This window comes from Phocoena phocoena, chromosome 2 (assembly GCF_963924675.1).
Source record: "Phocoena phocoena chromosome 2, mPhoPho1.1, whole genome shotgun sequence".
NCBI lineage: Eukaryota > Metazoa > Chordata > Mammalia > Artiodactyla > Phocoenidae > Phocoena > Phocoena phocoena.
Window position 1 is genome coordinate 85,149,365 of NC_089220.1, and position 23,854 is coordinate 85,173,218.

The window sequence follows — 23,854 nt, forward strand, 5'->3', positions numbered from 1 at the left end:
GGTGCTTTGTGACCACCTAGAGGGGTGGGAGGGAGGGAGGTGCAAGAGGGCGGAGATATGGGGATATATGTATACATATAGCTGATTCACTTTGTTATACAGCAGCAACTAACACAACAGTGTAAAGCAATTATACTCCAATAAAGATGTTTAAAAAAAAATTCCAGTGGGTATAAAGCCCCATTACATCCCCTTGTTATTTTCCTTTGTCTCTTTCTCTTTCTCCTTCAACCTTTTTTTTTTTTTAATTTTAATTTTTTTGATAGAAAGCCCAGGCCAGCCTGCCTGCAGCCCTTGCTAGACAGTGGAGCTGGCTCTGAGGGCCGGTCAGTCCTGGGTTCTGCACCTCTGATGCTAGAAGCAGACACAGGACTGTCCTGGGACTTTAGGGGGGACTCTTTACGAATGTCCTGGGACTTTAGGGGGACACTGGCTCTTCAGGCGTTTCTTCTTCTCTACTGCTAGTCGCAAGGCCTGAAGGAGCTTGTCCTTGTTATTCAGGATGTTATATTCGGAGAGCTTCACCAGCTTGTCGAAGGCGGCCTCTGTGTACGTCAGCTCCTTGGTGGCGTAGGGAGATTTGGGACCATAGATGTCAACCTGGCCCTGCTCCAGCTCCTCGGGGCTTCGCTCCACACCTGGAGGAGCAGAAGGACTTGCTGTAGCCCCTTATCACGTGAGGTTGTAATGGCTTGTTTCTACCCCTCTCCCCGAGGCTCACCCCTGCACACCCACAATAAAACGTGCCCATGTGCACACTCACACACGCAGATGCGCACACACACCTCCTAGCCCACCAGGGCAAGGGACATAGCTTGCCCATCTCAGGACCTCCCTGGCACCACACAGCGCCAGGCTGTGAATGACTGAAAGAGTAGAGCTTGACATCGCCGGCGCACAGGGGCATGGGGGGCCGTTCTTTCTCGCCGAAGCCAAGTTGGGCTCAGACAGGAGCTATGCCAGGCTTTCCTGTTAGTGCTGTCAGAAGACTGCACACGTCTAAGAACAGGAGCTCTCCGTCCAAGGCCAGTTGGGTGCGACCTGAGCTCCCGGCGGCTTACCTGGGGCCTTGTACTTTTGGAAGGTGTCACTGATGAGTGGGAAGAAAATCACAGTGGGGGCATCAGGCTCCTGGGAGCTCTCCATCAGGTAGCACTCCTTGAGGTTATCCTCCTCCTCCTGCACCTCATATTTGGGGAAGGGGATGTTCTGCTCGGTGCAGTACTTGCAGGTTTGTTTCACGGGCTGGAACATCACAGGAGGACATGTTTGAGTATCAGGAGGGGTGAGGGTGGGCAAGAAACACAGAATTCTTAGGTCCAGCTTTCTGATTTCCCCAGCTAACAACTCAGGTCTCCAACTGCTCTGCCTATGTGTGCTATTTTTAGGACAAACCTGGATCCGGATGAAGAGCCTGAGGCAGTAGGTTGGTGTGTGTCCAACTGCAAGCTCCTTCCCCAAGTAAACTGGACAGAAGCCCTTCCGATGATGCTTCACCCACAGACCTGGAGATGTGGCTGGCTCCCTAAGAGGGTGACAGCCATGGCTGGCCAGGCTCCTGCGGGACACTCATGGGCTTTGGAACGTGACAGGGCCAGAAAGGACTCTGAAAGGGCATCTTTATAAACAGGATGTAACAGAAAAAGCAGCAGACTTGGAGTATCAGAATCCCCTTAGTTCTTCCCCGTTCTAAGCTCACTAGCTGTGCGATCTTAAGCAAGCCATTTACCGTCTCTGTGCCTCACCTTCCTCACCTATAACATAGGAATAATAGCAGTTGTGCCATCTACCTCAAAGAGCTGGTGTAAGGATCAAGGGAGATCATGTGTAGGAAAGCATGTTGTCCCTTGTTTACAAACTTAGGTCATTATCATTGGTGTCATCCTTGTCATCTGTCTATACTCCCCTTTCCCTGGCCTCAGGATAGGACTGTATTAAAGTAGACCAGGGAGAGGAACCAAGATGGCAGAGTAGAAGGATGTGCTCTCACTCCCTCTTGCGAGAACACCAGAATCACAACTAGCTGCTGGACAATCATTGACAGGAAGACACTGGAACTCACCAAAAAAGATACCCCACATCCAAAGACAAAGGAGAAGCCACAATGAGACGGTAGGAGGGGTGCAATCACAGTAAAATCAAATCCCTTAACTGCTGGGTGGGTGACTCACAGACTGGAGAACACTTATACCACAGAAGTTCTGTGCCCTACATCAGGCTTCCCAACCTGGGGATCTGGCAACAGGAGGAGGAATTCCTAGAGAATCAGACTTTGAAGCCTAGTGGGAATTGATTGCAGGACTTCGACAGGACTGGGGGGATCAGAGACTCCACTCTTGGAGGGCACACACAAAGCAATGTGTGTATCAGGACCCAGGGGAGGGAGCAGTGACCCCAGGGGAGACTAAACCAGACCTACCTGCTAGTGTTGGAGGGTCTCCTGCAGAGGCGGGAGGGGCGGTGGCTGTGGCTCACCGTGGGGAAAAGGACACTGGCAGCAGAAGTTCTGGGAAGTAATACTTGGCATGAGCCCTCCCAGAGTCTGTCCTTAGCCCCAACAAAGAGCCCAGGTATGCTCCAGTGTTGGGTTGCCTCAGGCCAAACAACCAACAGGGAGGGAACCCAGCCCCACCCATCAACAGTCAAGCGGATTAAAGTTTTACTGAGCTCTGCCCACCAAAGCAACGTCAGCTCTACCCACCACCAGTCCCTCCCATCAGGAAACCTGCACAAGCCTCTTAGATAGCCTCATCCACCAGAGGGCAGACAGAAGAAGCAAGAAGAACTACAATCCTGCAGCCTGTGGAACAAAAACCACATTCACAGAAAGATAGACAAGATGAAAAGGCAGAGGGCTATGTACCAGATGAAGGAACAAGATAAAACCCCAGAAAAACAACTAAATGAAGTGGAGATAGGCAACCTTCCAGAAAAAGAATTCAGAATAATGATAGTGAAGATGATCCAGGACCTTGGAAAGAGAATGGAGGCAAAGATCAAGAAGGTGCAAGAAATGTTTAACAAAGACCTAGAAGAATTAAAGAACAAACAAACAGAGATGAACAACACAATAACTGAAATGAAAACTACACTAGAAGGAATCAATAGCAGAATAACTGAGGCAGAAGAACAGAAAAGCGACCTGGAAGACAATGGTGGAATTCACTGCTGCAGAACAGAATAAAGAAAAAAGCACGAAAAGAAATGAAGACAGCCTAAGAGACCTCTGGGACAACATTAAACGCAACAACATTCGCATAATAGGGGTCCCAGAGGAGAAGACAGAGAGAAAGGACCAGGGAAAATATTTGAAGAGATTATAGTCAAAAACTTCCCTAACAAGGGAAAGGAAGTAGCCACCCAAGTCCAGGAAGCACAGCGAGTCCCATACAGGATAAACCCAAGGAGAAACACACCAAGACACATAGTAATCAAATTGGCAAAAATTAAAGACAAAGAAAAATTATTGAAAGCAGCAAGGGAAAAACGACAAATAACATACAAGGGAACTCCCATAAGGTTAACAGCTGATTTCTCAGCAGAAACTCTACAAGCCAGAAGGGAGTGGCATGATATACTTAAAGTGATGAAAGGGAAGAACCTACAACCAAGATTACTCAACTCAGCAAGGATCTCATTCAGATTCGATGGAGAAATCAAAAGATTTACAGACAAGCAAAAGCTAAGAGAATTCAGCACCACCAAACCAGCTCTACAACAAATGCTAAAAGAACTTCTCTAAGTGGGAAACACAAGAGAAGAAAAGGACCTACAAAAACAAGCCCAAAACAATTAAGAAAATGGTCATAGGGACATACATATCAATAATTACCTTTAACGTGAATGGATTAAATGCTCCAACCAAAAGACACAGGCTTGCTGAATGGATACAAAAACAAGACCCATATATATGCTGTCTACAAGAGACCCACTTCAGACCTAGGGACACATACAGACTGAAAGTGGGGGGATGGAAAAAGATATTCCATGAAAATGGAAATCAAAAGAAAGCTGGATTAGCTATACTCATATCAGATAAAATAGACTTTAAAGAATGTTACAAGAGACAAAGAAGGACATTCCATAATGATCAAGGGATCAATCCAAGAAGAAGATATAACAATTATAAATATATATGCACCTAACATAGGAGCACCTCAATACATAAAGCAACTGCTAACAGCTATAAAAGAGGAAATCGACAGTAACACAGACATAGTAGGGGACTTTAACACCTCACTTACACCAATGGACAGATCATCCAAAATGAAAATAAATAAGGAAACACAAGCTTTAAATGATACATTAAACAAGATGGACTTAATTGATATTTATAGGACATTCCATCCAAAAACAGTAGATTACACTTTCTTCTCAAGTGCTCATGCAACATTCTCCAGGATAGATCACATCTTGGGTCACAACTCAAGCCTCAGTAAATTTGAGAAAATTGAAATTATATCAAGCATCTTTTCTGACCACAATGCTGTGAGATTAGAAATGAATTACAGGGGAAAAAACGTAAAAAACACAAACACATGGAGGCTAAACAATACGTTACTAAATAACCAAGACATCACTGAAGAAATCAAAGAGGAAATCAAAAACTACCTAGAGACAAATGACAATGAAAACACGATGATCCAAAACCTATGGGACGCAGCAAAAGCAGTTCTAAGAGGGAAGTTTATAGCTATACAAGCCTACCTCAAGAAACAAGAAAAATCTCAAGTAAACCATCTAACATTACACCTAAAGGAACTAGAGAAAGAAAACAAACAAAACCCAAAGTTAGAAGAAGGAAAGAAATCATAAAGATCAGAGCAGAAATAAATGAAATAGAAACAAAGAAAACAATAGCAAAGATCAATAAAACTAAAAGCTGGTTCTTTGAGAAGATAAACAAAATTGATAAACCATTAGCCAGACTCATCAAGAAAAAGAGGGAGAGGACTCAAATCAATAAAATTAGAAATGAAAAAGGAGAAGTTACAACAGACGCTGCAGAAATCCAAAGCACCCTAAGAGACTACTACAGGCAACCCTATGCCAATAAAATGGACAACGTGGAAGAAATGGGCAAATTCTTAGAAAGGTATAACCTTCCAATACTGAACCCAATCACAAGTAATGAAATTGAAACTGTGATTAAAAATCTTCCAACAAACAAAAGTTCAGGACCAGGTGGCTTCACAGGTGCATTCTATCAAACATTTAGAGAAGAAATAACACCCATCCTTCTCAAACTCTTCCAAAAAGTTGCAGAGGAAGGAACACTCCCAAACTCATTCTATGAGGCCACCATCACCCTGATACCAAAACCAGACAAAGATACTACAAAAAAAGAAAATTATAGACCAATATCACTGATGAATATAGACGCAAAAATCCTCAACAAAATACCAGCAAACAGAATCCAACAACACATTAAAAGGATCATACACCACGATCCAGTGGGATTTATCCCAGGGATGTAACGATTCTTCAATATACGGAAACCAATCAATGTTATACACCATATTAACAAATTGAAGAATAAAAACCATATGATCATCTCAATGGATGCAGAAAAAGCTTGTGACAAAACTCAATACCAATTTATGATAAAAACTCTCCAGAATGTGGGCATAGAGGGAACCTACCTCAACATAATAAAGGCCATATACGACAAACCCACAGCAAACATCATTGTCAATGGTGAAAAACTGAAAGCATTTTCTCTAAGATCAGGAATAAGACAAGGGTATCCACTCTCACCACTATTAGTCAACATAGTTTTGGAAGTCCTAGCCATGGCATCAGAGAAGAAAAAGAAATAAAAGGAATACAAATTGGAAAAGAAGAAGTCAAACTGTCACTGTTTGCAGATGACATGATACTATACAAAGAGAATCCTAAAAATGCCACCAGAAAGCTAGTAGAGCTAATCAATGAATTTGGTAAAGTTGCAGGATACAAAATCAATGCACAGAAATCTCTTGCATTCCTATACACTAATGAAAAATCTGAAGAGAAATTAAGGAAACACTCCCATTTACCACTGCAACAAAAAGAATAAAATACCTAGGAATAAACCTACCTAGGGAGACAAAAGACCTGTATGCAGAAAACTATAAGACACTGATGAAAGAAATTAAAGATGATACCAACAGATGGAGAGATATACCATGTTCTTGGATTGGAAGCATCAATATTGTGAAAATGACTATACTACCCAAAGCAATCTACAGATTTAATGCAATCCCTATCAAATTAGCAATGGCATTTTGTACAGAACTAGAACAAATCATCTTAAAATTTGTATGGAGACACAAAAGACCCCGAATAGCCAAAGCAATCTGGAGGGGAAAAAACGGAGCTGGAGGAATCAGACTCCCTGACTTCAGACTATACCACAAAGCTACACTAATCAAGACAATATGGTACTGGCACAAAAACAGAAACATAGATCAGTGGACAAGATAGGAAGCCCAGAGATAAACCCATGCACCTATATTCAACTAATCTATGACAAGGGAGACAAAGATATACAATGGAGAAAAGACAGTCTCTTCAATAAGCAGTGCTGGGAAAACTGGACAGCTACATGTAAAAGAATGAAATTAGAACACTCTAACACCATACACAAAAATAAACTCAAAATGGATTAGAGACCTAAATATAAGACCGGACACTATAAAACTCTTAGAGGAAAACATAGGAAGAACACTCTTTGACATAAATCACAGCAAGATCTTTTTTGATCTACCTCCTAGAGTACTGGAAATAAAAACAAAAATAAACAAATGGGACCTAATGAAACTTCAAAGCTTTTGCACAGCAAAGGAAACCATGAACAAGATGAAAAGACAACCCTCAGAATGGGAGAAAATATTTGCAAACGAATCAATGGACAAAGGATTAATCTCCAAAATATATAAACAGCTCATGCAGCTCAATATTAAAGAAACAAACAACCCAATCCAAAAATGGGCAGAAGACCTAAATAGACATTTCTCCAAAGAAGACATACAGATGACCAAGAAGCACATGAAAAGCTGCTCAGCATCGCTAATTATTAGAGAAATGCAAATCAAAACTACAATGAGGTATCACCTCACACCAGTTAGAATGGGCATCATCAGAAAATCTACAAACAACAAATGCTGGAGAGGGTGTGGAGGAAAGGGAATCCTCTTGCACTGTTGGTGGGAATGTAAATTGATACGACCACTATGGAGAACATTATGGAGGTTCTTTAAAAAACTAAAAATAGAATTACCATATGACCCAGCAATCCCACTACTGGGCATATACCCAGAGAAAACCATAATTCAAAAAGACACATGCACCCCAATGTTCATTGCAGCGCTATTTACAACAGCCAGGTCATGGAAGCAACCTAAATGCCCATTGAGAGACGAACGGATAAAGAAGATGTGGTATATATATACAATGGAATATTACTCAGCCATAAAAAGGAACGAAACTGAGTCATTTGTTGAGACGTGGATGGATCTAGAGACTGTCAGAGAGAGTGAAGTAAGTCAGAAAGAGAAAAACAAATATCGTATATTAATGCATGTATGTGGAACCTAGAAAAATGGTACAGATGAACCGGTTTGCAGGACAGAAGTTGAGACACAGATGTAGAGAACAAACTTATGGACATCAATGGGGGAAAACCCCAGGGGGCTGCGGATGGTAGTGTGCTGAATTGGGCGATTGGGATTGACATGTATACACTGATGTGTATAAAATTGATGACTAATAAGAACCTGCTGTATAAAAAATAATAATAAAATAAATAAAGTAGACCAAAAAACAGTTTCTTTCCCTTGAAAATCCAGAACTTTTCAAAAGGAAATAAATAAAAATAAATTAAAATCTCTGGTTCTAACTCTTTGGTGTAATTACATGGAGGCTCATACTTCCTGGTAGTGGGGAGACCATGTGATCATTTGGAACATAGGACATTACAAGGTCCTGAAGTGGTACAAAACTTTACAATTGACTGGGTTCTATTAAGGTTATTATTATTTTTTTTAAAATTAATTAATTAATTAATTAATTTTTGGCTGCATTGGGTCTTCGTTGCCATGTGTGGGCTTCTCACTTCAGTGGCTTCTCTTGTTACAGAGCACGGGCTCTAGGCACACGGGCGTCAGTAGTTGTGGCACACGGGCTCAGTATTTGTGGCTTGCGGGCTCAGCAGTTGTGGCTCGTGGCCTCTAGAGCACAGGCTCGGTAGTTGTAGTGCACGGGCTTAGTTGCTCCGCGGCATGTGGGTTCTTCCCGGACAAGGGCTCGAACCCATGTCCCCTGAATTGGCAGGCAGATTCTTCACCACTGTGCCACCAGGGAAGCCCTAAGGTTATTTTTTAAACTCTTTTTTATTTTGCAGCTAAAGAATTGCCAAATATGGGAAATGCTCAAATGTAAGAATAAAATTGGAATTAGCTCAGTGAATCTAGTAAACCCATTGCATGAGGGCCTGCGGGCTACGCCCCTGAGGTTTGGAGGTGTAACCTCCATCAGGGATGGTGGCTTGAGCTTCTCCGATGCTGTCTAGGAGCCTGTGGGGAGTGGGGTGGGAGCCTTTCTTTGCCAAACTTGCCTTTGTCTGGGACCCAGCACAGTAATTGAGGTGGATGATGAGGTCAGCTTTTCTCTCCGGCCTGAGGATGGGCGGGTAGCTGGAGTTGATGACGAATGCAGTGTCCAGCAGGCACAAGTGGTTCACGGACGCTGTCAGCTTGTTTGGGAAGCCATCTAGCACCGAGTCTGAAAGTCAAGGCTTGTGGTTATCCTTACTCCTTGGCGCCCTGATCTCAGCAGATGGTCAGAGGCACCTGGTGGGGATGGGATGCCCTGCCCGGAGCTCAACCACTTCAGCCTGGCCTCCAGCCCTCCCCTTGGCCAGGGTACCCGGTGAGTCCCAGTGTCCCCCTGGGTAGGCTGAAGAAGAACAGCATTATCTGGGGAGTTTAGCAAGTTTTTTATGGAACATGCACAGAAAGCCCACTAAGGCTCAGCCACAGAATTTGTGGTGTAGCAGGGGCTTAAGACTATCCTATAAATTAGTGCAAACCGTGGGCCCAGAGCCAGCTGCCTTTTCTGCCCCGGATAGTGAGGACAAAGATTATTAGCCTAGGCTCAAGCAGCCATTGCAGGCTGTGGCCAAGTAAAATACCAAAGATGGTGGAAAGTCAAATTTAGAGCCTCAGCAGGGTGGGGACAAAGTCCTGAGTTGAAGCTGCAAGACCACAGTTTAAGAGCCAGCTCTGCCACTCACCATTTGGAGGAGCCTGGGCTGGGCCATCCCTGCCCAACTCCGGGGGCAGCACTTACATTAAAAGGTGTCCCCAGGGGCTTCCCTGGTGGTGCAGTGGTTAAGAATCCGCCTGCCAATGCAGGGGACACGGGTTCGCGCCCTGGTCCGGGAAGATCCCACATGCCGCGGAGCAACTAAACCTGTGCGCCATAACTACTGAGCCCACATGCCATAACTGCGGAAGCCCGCGTGCCTAGAGCCCGTGCTCTGCCGCGAGAGAAGCCACTGCAACGAGAGGCCCGCGCACCGCAACGAAGAGTAGCCCTCACTTGCCGCAACTAGAGAAAACCCGTGCACAGCAACGAAGACCCAACGCAGCCAAAAATAAATACATTTTTTTTAAAATGAAGGAAAAAAAAAAAAAGGTGTCCCCAGAACACAACTGTAGAAAGTCAGGGCCCATACTTCCCCAACTGTAAAATGGGGTCAACTTCTACCTGCTGGGATTGTTATACAGATGCCGTATAGAGTCATTGTACAGATTCAATTAATTAAATACACCCCCACTCCACCTGTTGTTCAAGGCATCACCAGATGTAGAATACACTATGGGGAGAGTCTGCCACTTGGGCCCAGTGAACATGGGCAGAGGAGTTTTCTCATCCTTTCTTCCTCCACATCCACTTCCCTTTCCTCTAAACAGAGGTAGGCCTCAAGGGGCAGCAGGTAAGGTTACCCTTCCACGTGGAGAACTGGCCGTTCTGGTAGTAGTCGGTGTGCATCTGCAGCCCCAGCAGGAAGTTGTGGAACTCAGACACAAAGGCCCGGGAGGTGAGGATGTTGCGGAAAGTATTGGACAGCCATGACCCTGGCGTCACCACCGTGGTGTCCAGCATGTTGGCATCACATTTGGGGATTTCAGGTAGGAGTGGCTCATCTTCTGCAGGGGAGGGGGGTGGATGGAGGACAGGTTACAGAGCTGGAGTCCCCAGATTGCCCAGGTGAAGCACCGCATGGTTGCCCCGCACCCAGGGGTCAGCCTGTAAGTGCAGTGCACACCTTCCTTGTCTAGTTCTCGGAGCCAGGAGGACCCAGGGGAGAGACACAGAACAGGGGCAGGGTAGAGGAGGAGTGGGGTGACAGGCAAGGAGGGGTTCCAGAGAAAACACAGAGTCCAGAAGGGTGACCTTTAACTGCATTCATAGATCCCCACCCTCTGCAGCTCTCCTGGGTGCTGTACAGCTCTTCCAAGCCTACCACACGGTGCATCCACTCCCCCGGGCCAGGCCAGAGCTGGCAAAGGTGTATCCAACTGCAATCACCCTCCTTTCCGGGCAGGGAAGACCCCCTAGCTGCCTTCCTATTTCCGTGGGCCATAGGGATGATGTTGAAACACGTGGCAGGTGCACTGGTCCTCAGTTGCTGATCCACCTTCCCCACCCCCGCCATCGCCCAACCAGGAGGGGAAGCCGGTGGGTCACCCACCTATATCATGCACTCTCTCCCTTGTCCACCTGTGGAAAAACTCCTCCGAGGTGTGGGACAAATTCCAGGCATCGAGCAGGTTCAGGGAGAAGATGCTGCTCCACAGACCTAGGCAGCAGGACCAGCAGTGAGCCGCTCTGCCCAAGAGCCTCCAGGCCCACCCAAATACTGATTGATTCTGCCTTGGACTCGATGCCCCCTCCAAGTCAAGCTGCTCAGGGAGTGGGACAGGCTTTCATTTCCCTCTCCCCACAGTGCAGCTCGACATAAGTGACTCAACTCTTCTCCGCTCTCCTCTTGGAACTGGGAGAGGGTATGAAGGCATATAAGGCACAGCCCCAGGAGAGACTTAATGCTGACAAGTGCAGGCTTCAAGTTCAAGTCCAGAAATCACCCCTTGCATCAGTTAACACACTAGTTTAGGACAGTGCCTGGCACATGGTGAGCACTCAATAAATGTAACACCATCTCTTATTGTGATTTAAAAAGTGCAACACAGTAATAATAATACTCACGTGAAATCACTCACGTACATTGACCCATTTGAATCCTCCCTAAGGTTGGTTTTACTCTTAAGCCCAGTTTACAGATGAGAACACTGAAGCTCGGGAAGGTTAGGTAATTTGGCCTGCTTTGCACAGCTAATAAATGGGGAACCAGAGTTCAAGTCCGAGTGTCTCACCTACAGATCTCTGAGCCACATGCTCAACAGCACAGGTGTTCAGAGGAAGGAGAGGCTGCTGGGGGCTGTGGGCTTCGGGGCTGACTTCCCAGAAGAAATGGGGCTTAAGTGGGACTTTCTGGGATGGGTTGGATTTGGGATAGATGGAAGGGAGGGGGAGGCAGACAACTAGTTTAAATAAGGGCATAACTGTTGTTGAGGCTGTAAAAATGGGTCCGTTTTTTGCGGTTGCCCTTTGACAGATGTACTTTGGGCTCTGAAGGGGAGAACTCTACGAGTGGACATCACAGTCAGGCCCCTGCACTCAGTGGGCCTGGCTTCTGGAGGACCAGGGAACATAGTGTTGGGAGCTGGGCCAGGCTTTCCCAGACACTCTGTCTTCACCCTGAGGTCCCCTCTGGCCCCTTGGATCCCAGGGGCTGGTTCAAGCCCCGGAAACAGGCATGTTGCTTCCTGGAACCAGGGGGAAGGGGGTAGAAGTTCCAGAAGCTTCCATCTCAGCCTGCAACTCCCAGTCTGGTTCTGAACGGACACCAGGGAGACGACTGGAGACCAGGACATTGGGAGAGTCCCCTTTGTTCCCCAGTGACCCAGGAGCCCCTGTCAGGTCCTTCTGGGCCCACAGGGTCACAGGGAGATCAGGGCAGTCTGGGAGGCTGGGAGGCTCCGGGGCGTCTCCTGGAATGAGGGTATGCTGACAAATGCCCGGAGGGTCATATGCCCAAGGGATAACCCAAACCAGCACCAGCACCTGGCACATGATCCTGGGGGAACAGACCGTGTCTCCTCGTCATTCCTCTAATCAAACGCGGAGCCTGTTCCGCACGGGGCGGGGTTCCCAGGGGCCGCCCCCAGCCAGGAGTCACCTAGCATGTAGCACATCCGCGACTCTGGGATCCTCCTCATCAGCCGCCCCATGAAGAACTCGGAGCCGAAGAGCTCGGTGGGAATGAAGGCTCCATACTTCTGCAGGCCCACCTCGTAGGGGGAGAACTCGAACCACTCTGCACACGAAGCAGCAGGGCAGGGTGTCAGTCTCAGGCCGGGGCGGCCCCGCCCACCCTTCTCCCAGCTCGCGCCGTCTCCCCGGCCGCGAGGAGCCTGGGATGGGGAGGCCGCAGTTCCCCCGCAGGGCACAGGGGGGCGCCCGTGACCGGCTTCTGCTGGCCCGGCAAGACTCAGTGTTGCAAGCTGCACAGGCTCGTTTGCGCCTCATAAACCCGGACCAAAACCGGACCCCGAAGCAGGGCAGGTCTCTAGAGTCCCTCCATCCTGGCAGCTTAAGAAATGTCTAGGACTCTCTCCCTTCACGACCTTTATTTCCTCTATCCCATCAAATCTCTGCTCAGGGGAGCCATAGGACCCCTGCTGCCCACCAGCTACACGCGTCTGGGCAGAAGCGGGTAGCCAAGTGGATTTCTTCGGCTGTCAGCACATTCTTGGTGTGGAGGCTGGCAAAGGTATGGTGGCGGGATGTGTGCGCTGGGGTACTGAGTGCCTTTGCCCGCTGAGAAGGGACCCACCCCGCCCCGGGGAAATTGCGAGCCACCAGTGTTACCTCTGAAATCCTGGTTGCTTACATCATCCTTGACATTGATGGTGAGGTAGATGGGCAGGGGGTTCTGGCCCTGACACAAAGCAGCCCTCTGATCTGACAGTTTGCATTCATATCTCTGTGTGGAAAAATAATGGTTAAGGAGAAGGAGCAGACAAGCAGCCAGGAAGTGGTGCAGAATAAGAGGACAGTCTGGACCTCTGGCAGCCCACCAGGCTCCTGAGCCCACCAGGCTGCTCTGGAGGTCTCACCTGACACCAGTCAAAGCTGCTCTTAAAATGTACCCAGAAAATGTTCACGCATCCTTGGGCTGTTCATCACCCCAGACACATGGACAGGGTGGGACTGGATCTGCAGTTTAGAGCTGTCCTTCAGAGTCCTGGGGTTCTCCTCGAGTCTCAGGGACCAGAGAATGAAAAGGCAGGGGTGGAGGAGGCCACCACTGCCCCCTCTTCATCATCTTCCACCCTACTCAAACCAGAGCAGCTCCATTTTTTAAAAATCCGCTTTGCATGTTGGGCTCTCTCACAAATTCATTTGGGAGGCAAAAAAAGATTCTTCTTTTTAAACAAAAGATTTGGAAACTTGGCACCGGATGGCAGTCAAATTCCCTCTAAGCCCCCAGAGCACTAAGTGGTGTAATCAAAGTGGGAGTCCTGCAGATCAGCCTGGACCACAGGCCACCTCCCAAAGTGAATCAGCCAGTGTAGACAAGGCCAGTGGAGGCTTTAGAGGACCAGGCTCTGACCCCAGGCCAAGCAGCTGCCTGGTGGGTGACATCCATGGTTGCGCGAGTGTGTAAAGGCACAGAACCTGTGTGGGATGGTAAACATGTGTGGGTCAAACAACTCTTAGGCCTCCCTTGCAAGGCCAACAGGATGCCTGTCAGAAGTGGGCCCAGAGATATGGGCACCACAGCAATGACCGTCAGGGAAGGAGAGGAAGTTGCAGACTCGGGGAAGAGTCCAATCCACACTCATTGTCAAGGGGGCCTGAGGCAAAGGAGCTCCTGCCTTGGCCAGAGTGGAAGAGCAGAGGCCTCCTTCCATCAATCCTAGACTTGCTTTCCCAGGAACCTAGGCTCCTTCCTACACCAAACCCTGGGCAATGCTCAGACTCTAATGTTAAAAGCCTTGGAGCTTTCCTCCTCACCACTTGGAGCACTAACTACTCTAAGAAATATTAACTGTTGACGAAACGGTTGATGAAATTCCCATTTAAGGAACAGCACAGAGCAGAGCCAGAATTCAAATCCTGTCCTGCCTGAATCCAAAAGCCAACACCCTCAGCCTCCGCCTGCCCTGCTCCATCATGTGGAAAGAGTAGACAGTGGGTTATCAGAAAGGGCAGGGATCCATCAAAGGCTGTGAGTGCCCGCGTTTGAATCCCCACTGTCTAGCACAGTTCCTGGCATGCAGGAGGTACTTAATTTTGTTGAAAGAATGAATGAGGGAATGAATGAATGTTGAAGATGAGGTTTGGTCCATCCTTGGTTGCTCAAATTGTCTGTGTTTTCTGGAAGAGGGGATCTACTAGAAAAGAATTTGCTGTCCCTCTTCCTTCTGGTAAGTTCTGATTTGAATTCAGAACTCTTCAGACACCTTTGGGAGTGGGGCAGACAGCCATAGGCCTGGATAGAAATTAGATGGGAAGCCCTACTCTGGGGTCAAGCAACAGCCAAATTTGGTTCCACCCTGGGGCCTGGGCAGTCAGAAGGGTCCAGGTGTTAGCTGAGTTCACCCTGATGTCCGGGATGGCAGCATCCCATGGGGATCCCACTGCCCTACCACGGCCCACATGGCTCTCACAGCAGCTGGGTCCGAACACAGGCTGCTTCTCTTCTTGGGCACACACTGCTCAGACCATTGGATATCAGAGCTGGAAGGAACCTCACTGGGCTCATCCTCCGTGTGGTGGCCATGAGGAGGGGCCCAGCAGACCTCCAACTACAGGAGTGCAATTGGCTGATGGCCCAGCTACCATGCTCTGAAATCCAGGGCTGAGTCTGTTCTAAGGCCACACTTCCCACTGGGCTGGTCCCAGCCCATGACTGAGCGTGGCAGGGATCCTGAGGCAGGCCCACTGTGGTGGAGGGGAGGGGGCGGTGCCAGACTCCTCTGATGGCCAACTTGGCTGGGGAACTCTGCAAGGGTCACTGTGCTGACCTTTCAGACCGCACAGTGGGCTAGGATGCTTCCACCTGGCCTTTCCTTCCCTCTCTCCTCCACTTGGGGCCAGGCTTACATCACACTCTGATGGCTCCCTCCCCGTTTTTCTCTCACAGGTTCTCAGAGGGCCCGCTGCCTCTCGGAAAGGTTGCACCTAAGTCACCCCTGATGTGAGGGTTTCAGTCATACTCCAAAGGGACTCGGGAAGACAATCCCACCATCTGCCTGCATCATGCGTTCTGATGCCTCATGCTTCTTAAGGCCCAAGGGTGCATCTGCAGGTCTAACCAACTCCCTCCTGCTGTGATGTACCTCCCGGTGCCCCAGTGAAGGCGGAGGGCTGGGCATCAGCCCCGGGCGGGTTGGGGCCCAGGGGAAGCTGAGCACCTACCTCGTCCCCCAGACAGGCCTCGACCAGCAGACCCCAGAAGTCTGTGAAGGTGACTTTGTAGCCTTCCTGCCTGCGCTGCTGCAGCTCCTCCCGGAATTTGAGGAGCTGATCTGGGAACAGAGCGGGCATCTTGTCCTTGACTACGTGCCTCCGCGCCTCGAGGATGGCAAGCTCCAGGTTTTTGGAGGACCAGTCAGGGTCACTGTACAAGGTAGCCATGGTCCTGGAGAGAGACAGGTGTGGCTGAGAGAGCTGAGCCAGCCCTGGTCAGATCGACCCTGGACCCTGGCAGGAAAGGAGGTGGGTAGGTCATGGGAAACCCTCACCTGCCAGGAGAGGGGCCTGGAGGAAATGGGGTGAGGCCCGGTCGGGGAGGGGAGAACATTGTTACTCAAAGTCACGATTGCTGCCATTTCTCGGCTGCCTGCCGTGTGCCACGTGGAGCACAGTGCTTAACAGTGAAGATTCTGGACCCAGACCTTCCTGGGTTCAAAACCAGGCTCTGCCACTCACCAGCCATGGGATCTGGGCAAGGTACCTAACTGCTCCTCACCTCAGTTTTCCCATCTGTGGACCGGGGAGAAGGATGATAACTGCACCTACCTCACAGCGTTATTGTGAAGATGACATGAGTCAAGGTAAAAGGATTAGGACAGTACCGGGCACGAAGTAAGTGCTGGGGCCAGCATTTGACCCCAGGCTTTGCTGATTCCAAATCCTGGACTCTTCCCACTCTGCCACATTAATTCCCATAATTGTGATGCCAGCTAAGACTTACTTCCCCTTCTTCTTCTTAACTTCTATGTGGGCAGCGGAGAGGAGTAAAACAAAGATAGGTATCCCCCTAGCCCTGGGTCTTTGCCTCTGTCTGCCTCTGCTTGGCCTGGACCCGGCTTTTCTCAGTCTAGGTCAGGACAGCACCCAGGAATCCCCCTCCCCACCGTGGACCCGGTCTATAGCTGCACAGCTGTCTGAGCAGCGGCCTCTCCCTTCAGGAGGTTTCTTCAACAAAAAGTACCCTGCTCTCCATAAGGTTCACGCTGTTACTTTCATACCTTTAAAAAGCTTTATAAAAACATTACAAATGATTGATTTTGATTTTACAAAATTCCTTCCCAGTGCTTTCCCAGGCCAGGAGACACCCTACCCCCACCCCAGCTGGGTCTGAGTTCCTCCCAGTTTCCTGCCTGGCCCAGAGGTAGGCCAGGAGGATGCAGGTGCCCCTCTACCCTGGTGCAAGCAAGTTTATCTCCTTAACCTACTACCCATGGGCAGCGGTTTATCGGTGAGATTAAGAATATGGGTCCCCTCCCCCCCCCAAAAAAAAGAATGTGGGCCCTGGACTCAGACAGCCTGGGTTGAAATCCCAGCTCTACCGCTCATTAGCTGAGTGACCTTGGGCAAATTCCTTTCTTTCTCCAGCTGTAAAATGAGCACAATGACAATATCTTCCTCATAGTCTTCTTGTGAAGAAGAAATGAGATAGTCCATTGGAAGCAGTCACCCCAGTGCTCGGTGCAGAGGCAATGCCCGTAATCGTCAGCTATCCTTCTGTCCCACCTGGGCTGAAGCCTCGGGGCCTCTGGTGCACCAGGAACCCTTGGTTTTCCTCACATCCACCCCCTCAAATGAAAGTTATCCAGAGCCCCTCCAGGATGAGGGACACAGCTTGGGACATTGAGGGCTCTGAGGCCCACTAGTTACACACAGAATAAGATGCAGCCCTGGCTGAGAGGATGTGGGTAGTCACAAGGCCTGGGTCACCCTAGACCAGGGCTGCATTATGACTTTGGTGGGCCCCTTCCACCATAAAAATATTAAAAATTATCTTCTATGACTGTTGTATAAAGACAAATATAGTGATATATTACTATATATTAAAACACTTTCGTCAAACTAGGTTTCTTTTAAAGAACTTAAAAGAAATTACAACATCTTTGTGGGCCGCCACCGGCATCGTGAATCCCAGGTGCCGTGGCTCCTGTGGAGAAGCCGGCCTCGTGCTGGCCTCACCTGTCAGGGGAGCTAAGGGCTCACTCTCCCTGCTCACCAGCAAGAGTGAGGATGGGAGCCCGAGGATGCCTGCAGGGCAGAGGGAGCACGCAGGGCTGGGGGTGGGCTGGAACGTGGCAGCCAGAGCAGCAGGCCAGCTCCACCCACCCCAGAAGACCTGGCACAGTCTGAGAGAGGGCAGCTGCTGGGGAGATGCACCAGTGGCACCAGTGGTTCACTCATAACTGGCTGCCATGCTCCTGGGACCCTGCCATAGTAATGGAGTCATGACCAACACGTGTCCCTGGTGTACCCAGTACTGGGAGAGCATCTCACAACAACCCCATGAGGTCAGGGCTATTACTATCCCCACTTTACAGATACAGAAAATGAGACTCAGAGAAGTTCACCTGCATTCCCAAGGTCACACAGTTGTGAGGGGTAGAGCTGCCCAGGTGTCACGAGTCACTCTAACTTGGGGTGGATGAGCTTTACCAGAGACCCCACCCCCGCCTGCCGGCCAGGCTGTTGGCTGCTCGCTCTGGGCTTCACCAGACAGTGGCCCCCCGCTCCTTACCAGGTGGCCCCTGACAGGCCAGTGATGTAGCTGGCACAGTTGAGGATGTTCAGCTTCTGCAGCCCCAGCAGGTGGCCATACATGGCAGTCATGGATCTTGTCCCACCCCCAGTGGCCATGATGGATATCAGTGGGACCTGGGGGCACATGGAAGCAGACTGCTGGGGCAATGCTGGGTAGGGGAAGACTTGGAGAGACAGGAGCTTAGAAATAACAGTGGAAGAGGAAGAGCTGGCTACAGAGAGCAGAGAGTGGGGACTGAGTGACCTGAAAACTGCCTTTCACAGAGTGTCAAGCCGCCTGGTAGGTCTAGAACTGGACCTTAGTTCCAAACCCAGTGGTCGGTGTCGGGCTTGGTAAATTAGAAGGCCATGGCTGGAAGAGTTCTTGGCACTATTAATATAGCTCTCAGTTAACAGATGATGAACTGGGGCCAGAGGGCTGGGTGGCTCGCTCAAGAGCCCAGCTAGCGTGTGATTCCCTAATGGCTGCAAATCAGCACCTGCTGTAGAGGGATTTGATGTCAGGCTCAGGCCTGGCACATGGTATGTGGTCCCTATAGACCATATGTGTAAAAGCAGGGGTAAATGGATTTTTGGTGTGGGAAGGAGCACAGTTGTCACCTCTGGGTTTACTTAGGTTTAAGATGTCCTCAGTGTGTTTCCCTATAGATGGGAGAGCGAGGCGTGGAGTCTTTGCCAAGACTCACTCAGTTTTCATCTGAGTGGGGACTGTAAGATGTACTGTCGGCCGAAGCCCCATCACAGCCCTCCTCAGGGACGAGGTCTCTGTCTACACCTGTGGTTGGCCTCTGAAGTGCGGGCTCTCCGAGGGCTGACCTGCTGCTCAGGGGAGTGTGAGCCTCAGCCCCTACCAGGAAGGTGACAGAGGGCTCTGGCAAAGGTACCATCATCTACCCTGTGCGCAGAAGCTGGCCCTGTGTGAGGAAGCTGCCTCTCTCCAGCCCCCCACTGCTGTTCGTTCTCTGTGTGTGTGTGTGTGTGTGTGTGTGTGTGTGTGTGTGTGCGCGCACGTGCGCATACATTTATGGGAAGGGAGAATTGAAGAATGAAAGGCCCAGGGCCTTTTGGGTGGAGGTGTGTAGAATGTGGGTGGTGGTGGAGCTTCCAGTGTTTTCCTGGCTGGGGAAAGGATGCCACATTGTCCCGTGTAGGTAAGACATCATTCATCATCTCAGGATCTGTTAGCGCACGGGGAGCAGCAGCTGGGGCTCCTTCCTTTCTCTCTACTCTGCCCTTCCTGCCCCTTGCGAACACACAACTGAATCACATCCAGCACAGCCCTCACCTGGGCACCTGGAACCTCAGCAGTAAGGGCCACCAGGAAAGGCAGTGCTGAGGCTGCCCTGGGGCAAGGGAGGGACTGCAGGGGGCAGCTGGCAGGCACAGTGTTCGAAGGACAAGCCTGGCTCTGAGCGGACCTCTGCTCACCCACCTCGTCTGCCTGCAGGTCCTCCTCCAGCTGCAACACCTGCTTCAGCGCCTCAGCCACCACCACCCTCCGCTTCTGCAGGAACTCCAGCTCTGCCTGGCACAGGCTGAAGCCTAGCCGCACGTCCAGTGCCTCGGAGCTGTGGGGACAGAGGAGCTTGGCTTAGCAGGTCTGTAGACTCCACCTCCGTGGAGAAGACATGGCTTTAGGGTCAGTTGGACCTAGGCTTGAAGCCTGGTTCTGCCAGGAATCACCTTTGTGACCTTGGGCCCCTGCTTTCTCATCTGTAAAATGGGGCTAATCGTGCTTAACTCCTGGCACTGTCTTCAGCACTTAATGAGATAACAAATGTAAAGCCCCAAAGCCTTAGCTGGTGGACTGTAAGCAGGTACTCAACACAATTAGGGACTCGCTGAACCCTCTGCCTCTTCAACGAGATCTGGAAAGTCTTGAAAGCCTTCCCCCAGGCACCTTCTAGAGCCCAAGGCCAGACATGGGTGGCAAGAGGCCCTGAGATCCTTTTGGCCAGTCCCTCTGAATAAAGCTCTACAGTAGGGCTCTTCTGAGCTGGATAAACAAGGTCCTGTTCTCATGGAGCTCATATTCCTTGGTGAGCTTTTCCTGCTCCCAGAGTAAAAATCATCCTGTGTGACAAAAACCCTTCACATCCCTGATCTCACCCTGTCACCCCCACAGGTCTGCAAGGTGGGTGGGGCAGGAAGAGCATGCCCAACACTTGCCCTCTTTTTATCACATCCCTGATGTGAGCAAGTCCAGGCTTCTGGCCTGGCATCCAAGCCCCCACCTGATCTGTCCAACCTCACCTCCTGCTACTTCCTGGAAGCGTCCATCGGCTCTCAGAGCCCAGGAGTAGTCTGGGTTCTGAGCCTCCTCCCTCTGCCCATCAACATCCCTTGCATCCTCCAAGGCCCTCCTCCCCAGTGACTCCAGGAGAATGGACCTTGACAATTTCCAGCCTGAGTCTTAGTGACCCTGGTAACTATAAAGGTCACATCTCCTTGAAGGTAGAGCCTGGGAGCTCTCTCATTATGTTTCCTTCATGTCTGGTATAGGCCTGCAGACACAGCTGTGAGGAAATCTTCCCTTGGCCTCAACAAGGAATGAATAATAAAACAGCAATAATAATAACATTTGTTGATATTTTCTGAGTTTCCCACTTCGCAGATCACTGATTTCTTCACATGTGTTATCTCACTGGATCCTCAAAGCAACCCAATGATAGACAGTACTCCTGGTATTGCTCTAATTTACAGGTGAGAAAAACTGAGATTTAGAGAGGCTTAATAACTTGACCAAGGACAAACAGCTATCAAATTGTAAATGGAAACTACAGTCACTTGATTTTCAACAAGGGTGCCAGGACAATTCAAAGGGGGGAAAGAACAGTCTTTTCACCAAATGATGCTGTGACAACTGGATATGCACATGCAAAAGAATGAAGTTGGACCCCTATTTCACACTGTATATACAAATTAACTCAAAATTGATCATGGACCCAAATTGAGAGCTAAAACTATAAAACTCTTAAAAGAAAACATGGGAGTAAATCTTCATGACCTTGGATTAGGCAATGGTTTTTTAAATATGTCACCAGAAGCACAAGTGACAAAAGAAAAAAATATACATACACTGAAGTTCACCAAAATTGAAAACTTCTGTGCTTCAAAGAACACCATTAAGAATGTGAAAGACAATCTCCAGAACAGGAAAAATATTTAGAAATCATATATCTGACAAGGGGCTTGTATCTAGAATATACAAAGAAATTTTACAAGTTAACAATTAAAGGCAAGTCACCCACTTTAAAAATGGGTAAAGGATTTGAATAGATATTTCTCCGAAGAAGATATACAAATGGCCCATAAGCCTGTGAAAAGATGCTCAACATCCCCGGCCGTCAGGGAAATGCAAATCAACACCACAACAAGATACCACTTTAAGTCCCTAAAGATAAATAAGTCAGAGGGACAGACCGAATGAGGGCACTTTACCAGGGTGTAGACTTCATGTGTAATTCACAATTCTTGTTCTGGGAATTGAAAGATGAAAAGTTTGTCAGGGATGACAGCTCAGAGCCAAGTGGTCCCAACCAAATAAGTGGAGACTCACCACACCGTGCCCGCCCCCACCCCGGGACGCTTGACTTAGCGCATGCAGCGCCCCGCCCGCGCATGCGCACACAGGTTCTCTTCCGGACGTCTCTCGCCCCCAACCTGGCTCAGCTTCCGCACCCTGTCTTTGGCTCCACAATGCAGCTCAGCAATCTTCTTTCCCTTAAGACCCCTGTACTCCTGCCTGAGAGACCCGCCACGAGCCATGCTCCCCGCCGGGCTCCCCAGGCTCTCCCCGTCTCCCTTCCACAGGCACTCCAGGCTACGCTGCGCAGGGACCCCTTCCCAGACCCAGGCCCTCACCACAGGCAGGGTCACCGCCTGGCCGTCAGGGAGGCAATCCAGGGACTGGCACACAGGGTCGTTCTTGTACGCGTTGCAGCGGCAAAGCTGGAAGGATGGGCGGTTTCGTGAGGGGAGGGGCTCCTCCCAACTCGAGTCTGAACCAGCCCCTAACCCCCTACTGCCGCAGCCTCCTACCACAGAGCTCCACTGGCTCTTGGGCACCTCCACGTGGATCTGGGGCTGGAAGTACTTGGGGTAGTGGAAGCAGGCAGGGTTTGGGCCGCAGGGCTCCAGGCAGTGTGAGATGTGCTGGGTGTCCTCGAAGGACTCTGTCACTGTCACCAGGAGGTCCTTCACTGGAAGAGAGGACAAGAGGGCTGAGACCCCTGGGAAGCCTCCCACTTCCCACCCCAACTCGGCCCAATAAAAGGCCTAGGGGAGGCACCCAGGACAGGGGTTTAGAATTACCGAGGGCATTGGTTAAAATGCCCCAGAGAGTCTCATTCTGAAGGGTCAGGCGGGGCCCAGGAATCTGCGTTTTTACAAGGCTTTTGTGTGTGTGTGTGAGGTCTGAGAGGCTGAGTTTTCTGGACTAGTCCTCCTAGGTTCTGCTCCTCCACAAGGTGCCCCGAAGTTACCTTCCCACTGCACTGAAAGCAGGCCCTCTCCTTGCTGCCAGTCTGGGGGCAGAACCTCTTGCTTCCCCCTCCCTCCCCCATGCCAGTTGGGCTGTGCTGCTCTCCTCTCTGCAGACAGGGCTGGAAGCCTTGCATGGGGGGGATGGGGTGGAGTGGTGAGAAGGAGAGTCGCGTATTTGCGGATCTCTTAGGTCCCTGCCAGCTATAAAATGCGTTCCCCATGGAGCCCAGGGCAGCCATGGAGCAGCCAACTCTGGTGTTGACAGGGTTGGGAAGTGGCACTGTCCTCCCCACCCCCCAGCAGGCAGAGGTAGTCAAAGGGCTCACTTTTCCTATTCTTCTGACTCCTGGATTCTGCATGAACCTCCAGGCAGGACATTTGTCGAGACTGAAACAAAGGAAGGGGAGGTCATTTTGAGCACAAGCTTCCGGGGATGCTCTACCAGGCCACAAACTCCCAAAGACTGATTTTCAGGGGAGAGATTGATTTCCTTGAATCCTGAGGCTTTAGATGCATCTAATTGAAATGGCTGTACCAACAGCCTAATTATGAAAATCTTTTTAATTCTGAACTTGTGCTTATAGAGAGATTGGAGTTGGGGGAAAATGGGACGAGACTGATTCTGAGAGTGGGTGCTTTATTAGGGAGATTGCTGAGGTCATCGTTTTGGGAGATGGGATGCTGGTCCAGGTGTTTCCTCCCCAGGAGCAGGAGCCCAGCTGCTGCCCCCACCACTGCCCGCAACCCCTTTGTCTGGCTTCAGTTAGTCTGACTCCTAGCAGGCTCTGGGACAAGGGCCCAAGTTGGGCCTGGTTTTCCCTCCCACAGTTCTGTTCCCAAGAGCAGCAGCCACAGGTGGCCTCTGGAGCCACAGGAGCCTGGAAGGACAATTACCACCAGCACGCCATTCGTGATGAGACTCTCAGGTGGAGAGGGGCTGAAAAACAAAATGAGAACTCCTGGTCAGTCATATCGTTCTTTCTAAAAATTTATTTTATTAAAGTATAGTTGATTTACAATGTTGTGTTAATTTCTGCTGTAAAGTGATTCAGTTATATGTATATATACATTCTTTTTCATATTCTTTTCCAATATGGTTTATCACAGGATATTGAATATAGTTCCCTGTGCTTTACAGTAGGACCTTGTTGTTTATCCATCCTATATACAATAGTTTGCACCTGCTAATTCCAAATTCCCAATCCAACCCTCCTCTACCCCCTCTTCCCCTTGGCAACCACAA

General features: G+C 49.5%; 1 protein-coding gene across 1 annotated transcript in view; it reads right to left on the reverse strand.

Moving 5' to 3' along the window:
• Positions 1 to 399: 399 nt before the first annotated feature.
• Positions 400 to 23,854, reverse strand: part of PLA2G4E (phospholipase A2 group IVE) — a 64,915-nt gene continuing 41,460 nt past the window's right edge. Inside the window, exons 6-20 of the mRNA XM_065871710.1 lie at positions 23,506 to 23,548; positions 22,938 to 22,998; positions 22,168 to 22,328; positions 21,991 to 22,077; positions 21,568 to 21,605; positions 19,559 to 19,694; positions 18,104 to 18,240; positions 15,535 to 15,757; positions 12,979 to 13,093; positions 12,287 to 12,424; positions 10,739 to 10,846; positions 9,990 to 10,193; positions 8,597 to 8,763; positions 1,062 to 1,245; positions 400 to 638 (exon numbers count right to left, since the gene is read on the reverse strand). Of these exons, the coding sequence (XP_065727782.1) occupies positions 400 to 638; positions 1,062 to 1,245; positions 8,597 to 8,763; positions 9,990 to 10,193; positions 10,739 to 10,846; positions 12,287 to 12,424; positions 12,979 to 13,093; positions 15,535 to 15,757; positions 18,104 to 18,240; positions 19,559 to 19,694; positions 21,568 to 21,605; positions 21,991 to 22,077; positions 22,168 to 22,328; positions 22,938 to 22,998; positions 23,506 to 23,548 (2,041 nt within the window). The remainder of the gene's footprint in view (positions 639 to 1,061; positions 1,246 to 8,596; positions 8,764 to 9,989; positions 10,194 to 10,738; positions 10,847 to 12,286; positions 12,425 to 12,978; positions 13,094 to 15,534; positions 15,758 to 18,103; positions 18,241 to 19,558; positions 19,695 to 21,567; positions 21,606 to 21,990; positions 22,078 to 22,167; positions 22,329 to 22,937; positions 22,999 to 23,505; positions 23,549 to 23,854) is intronic.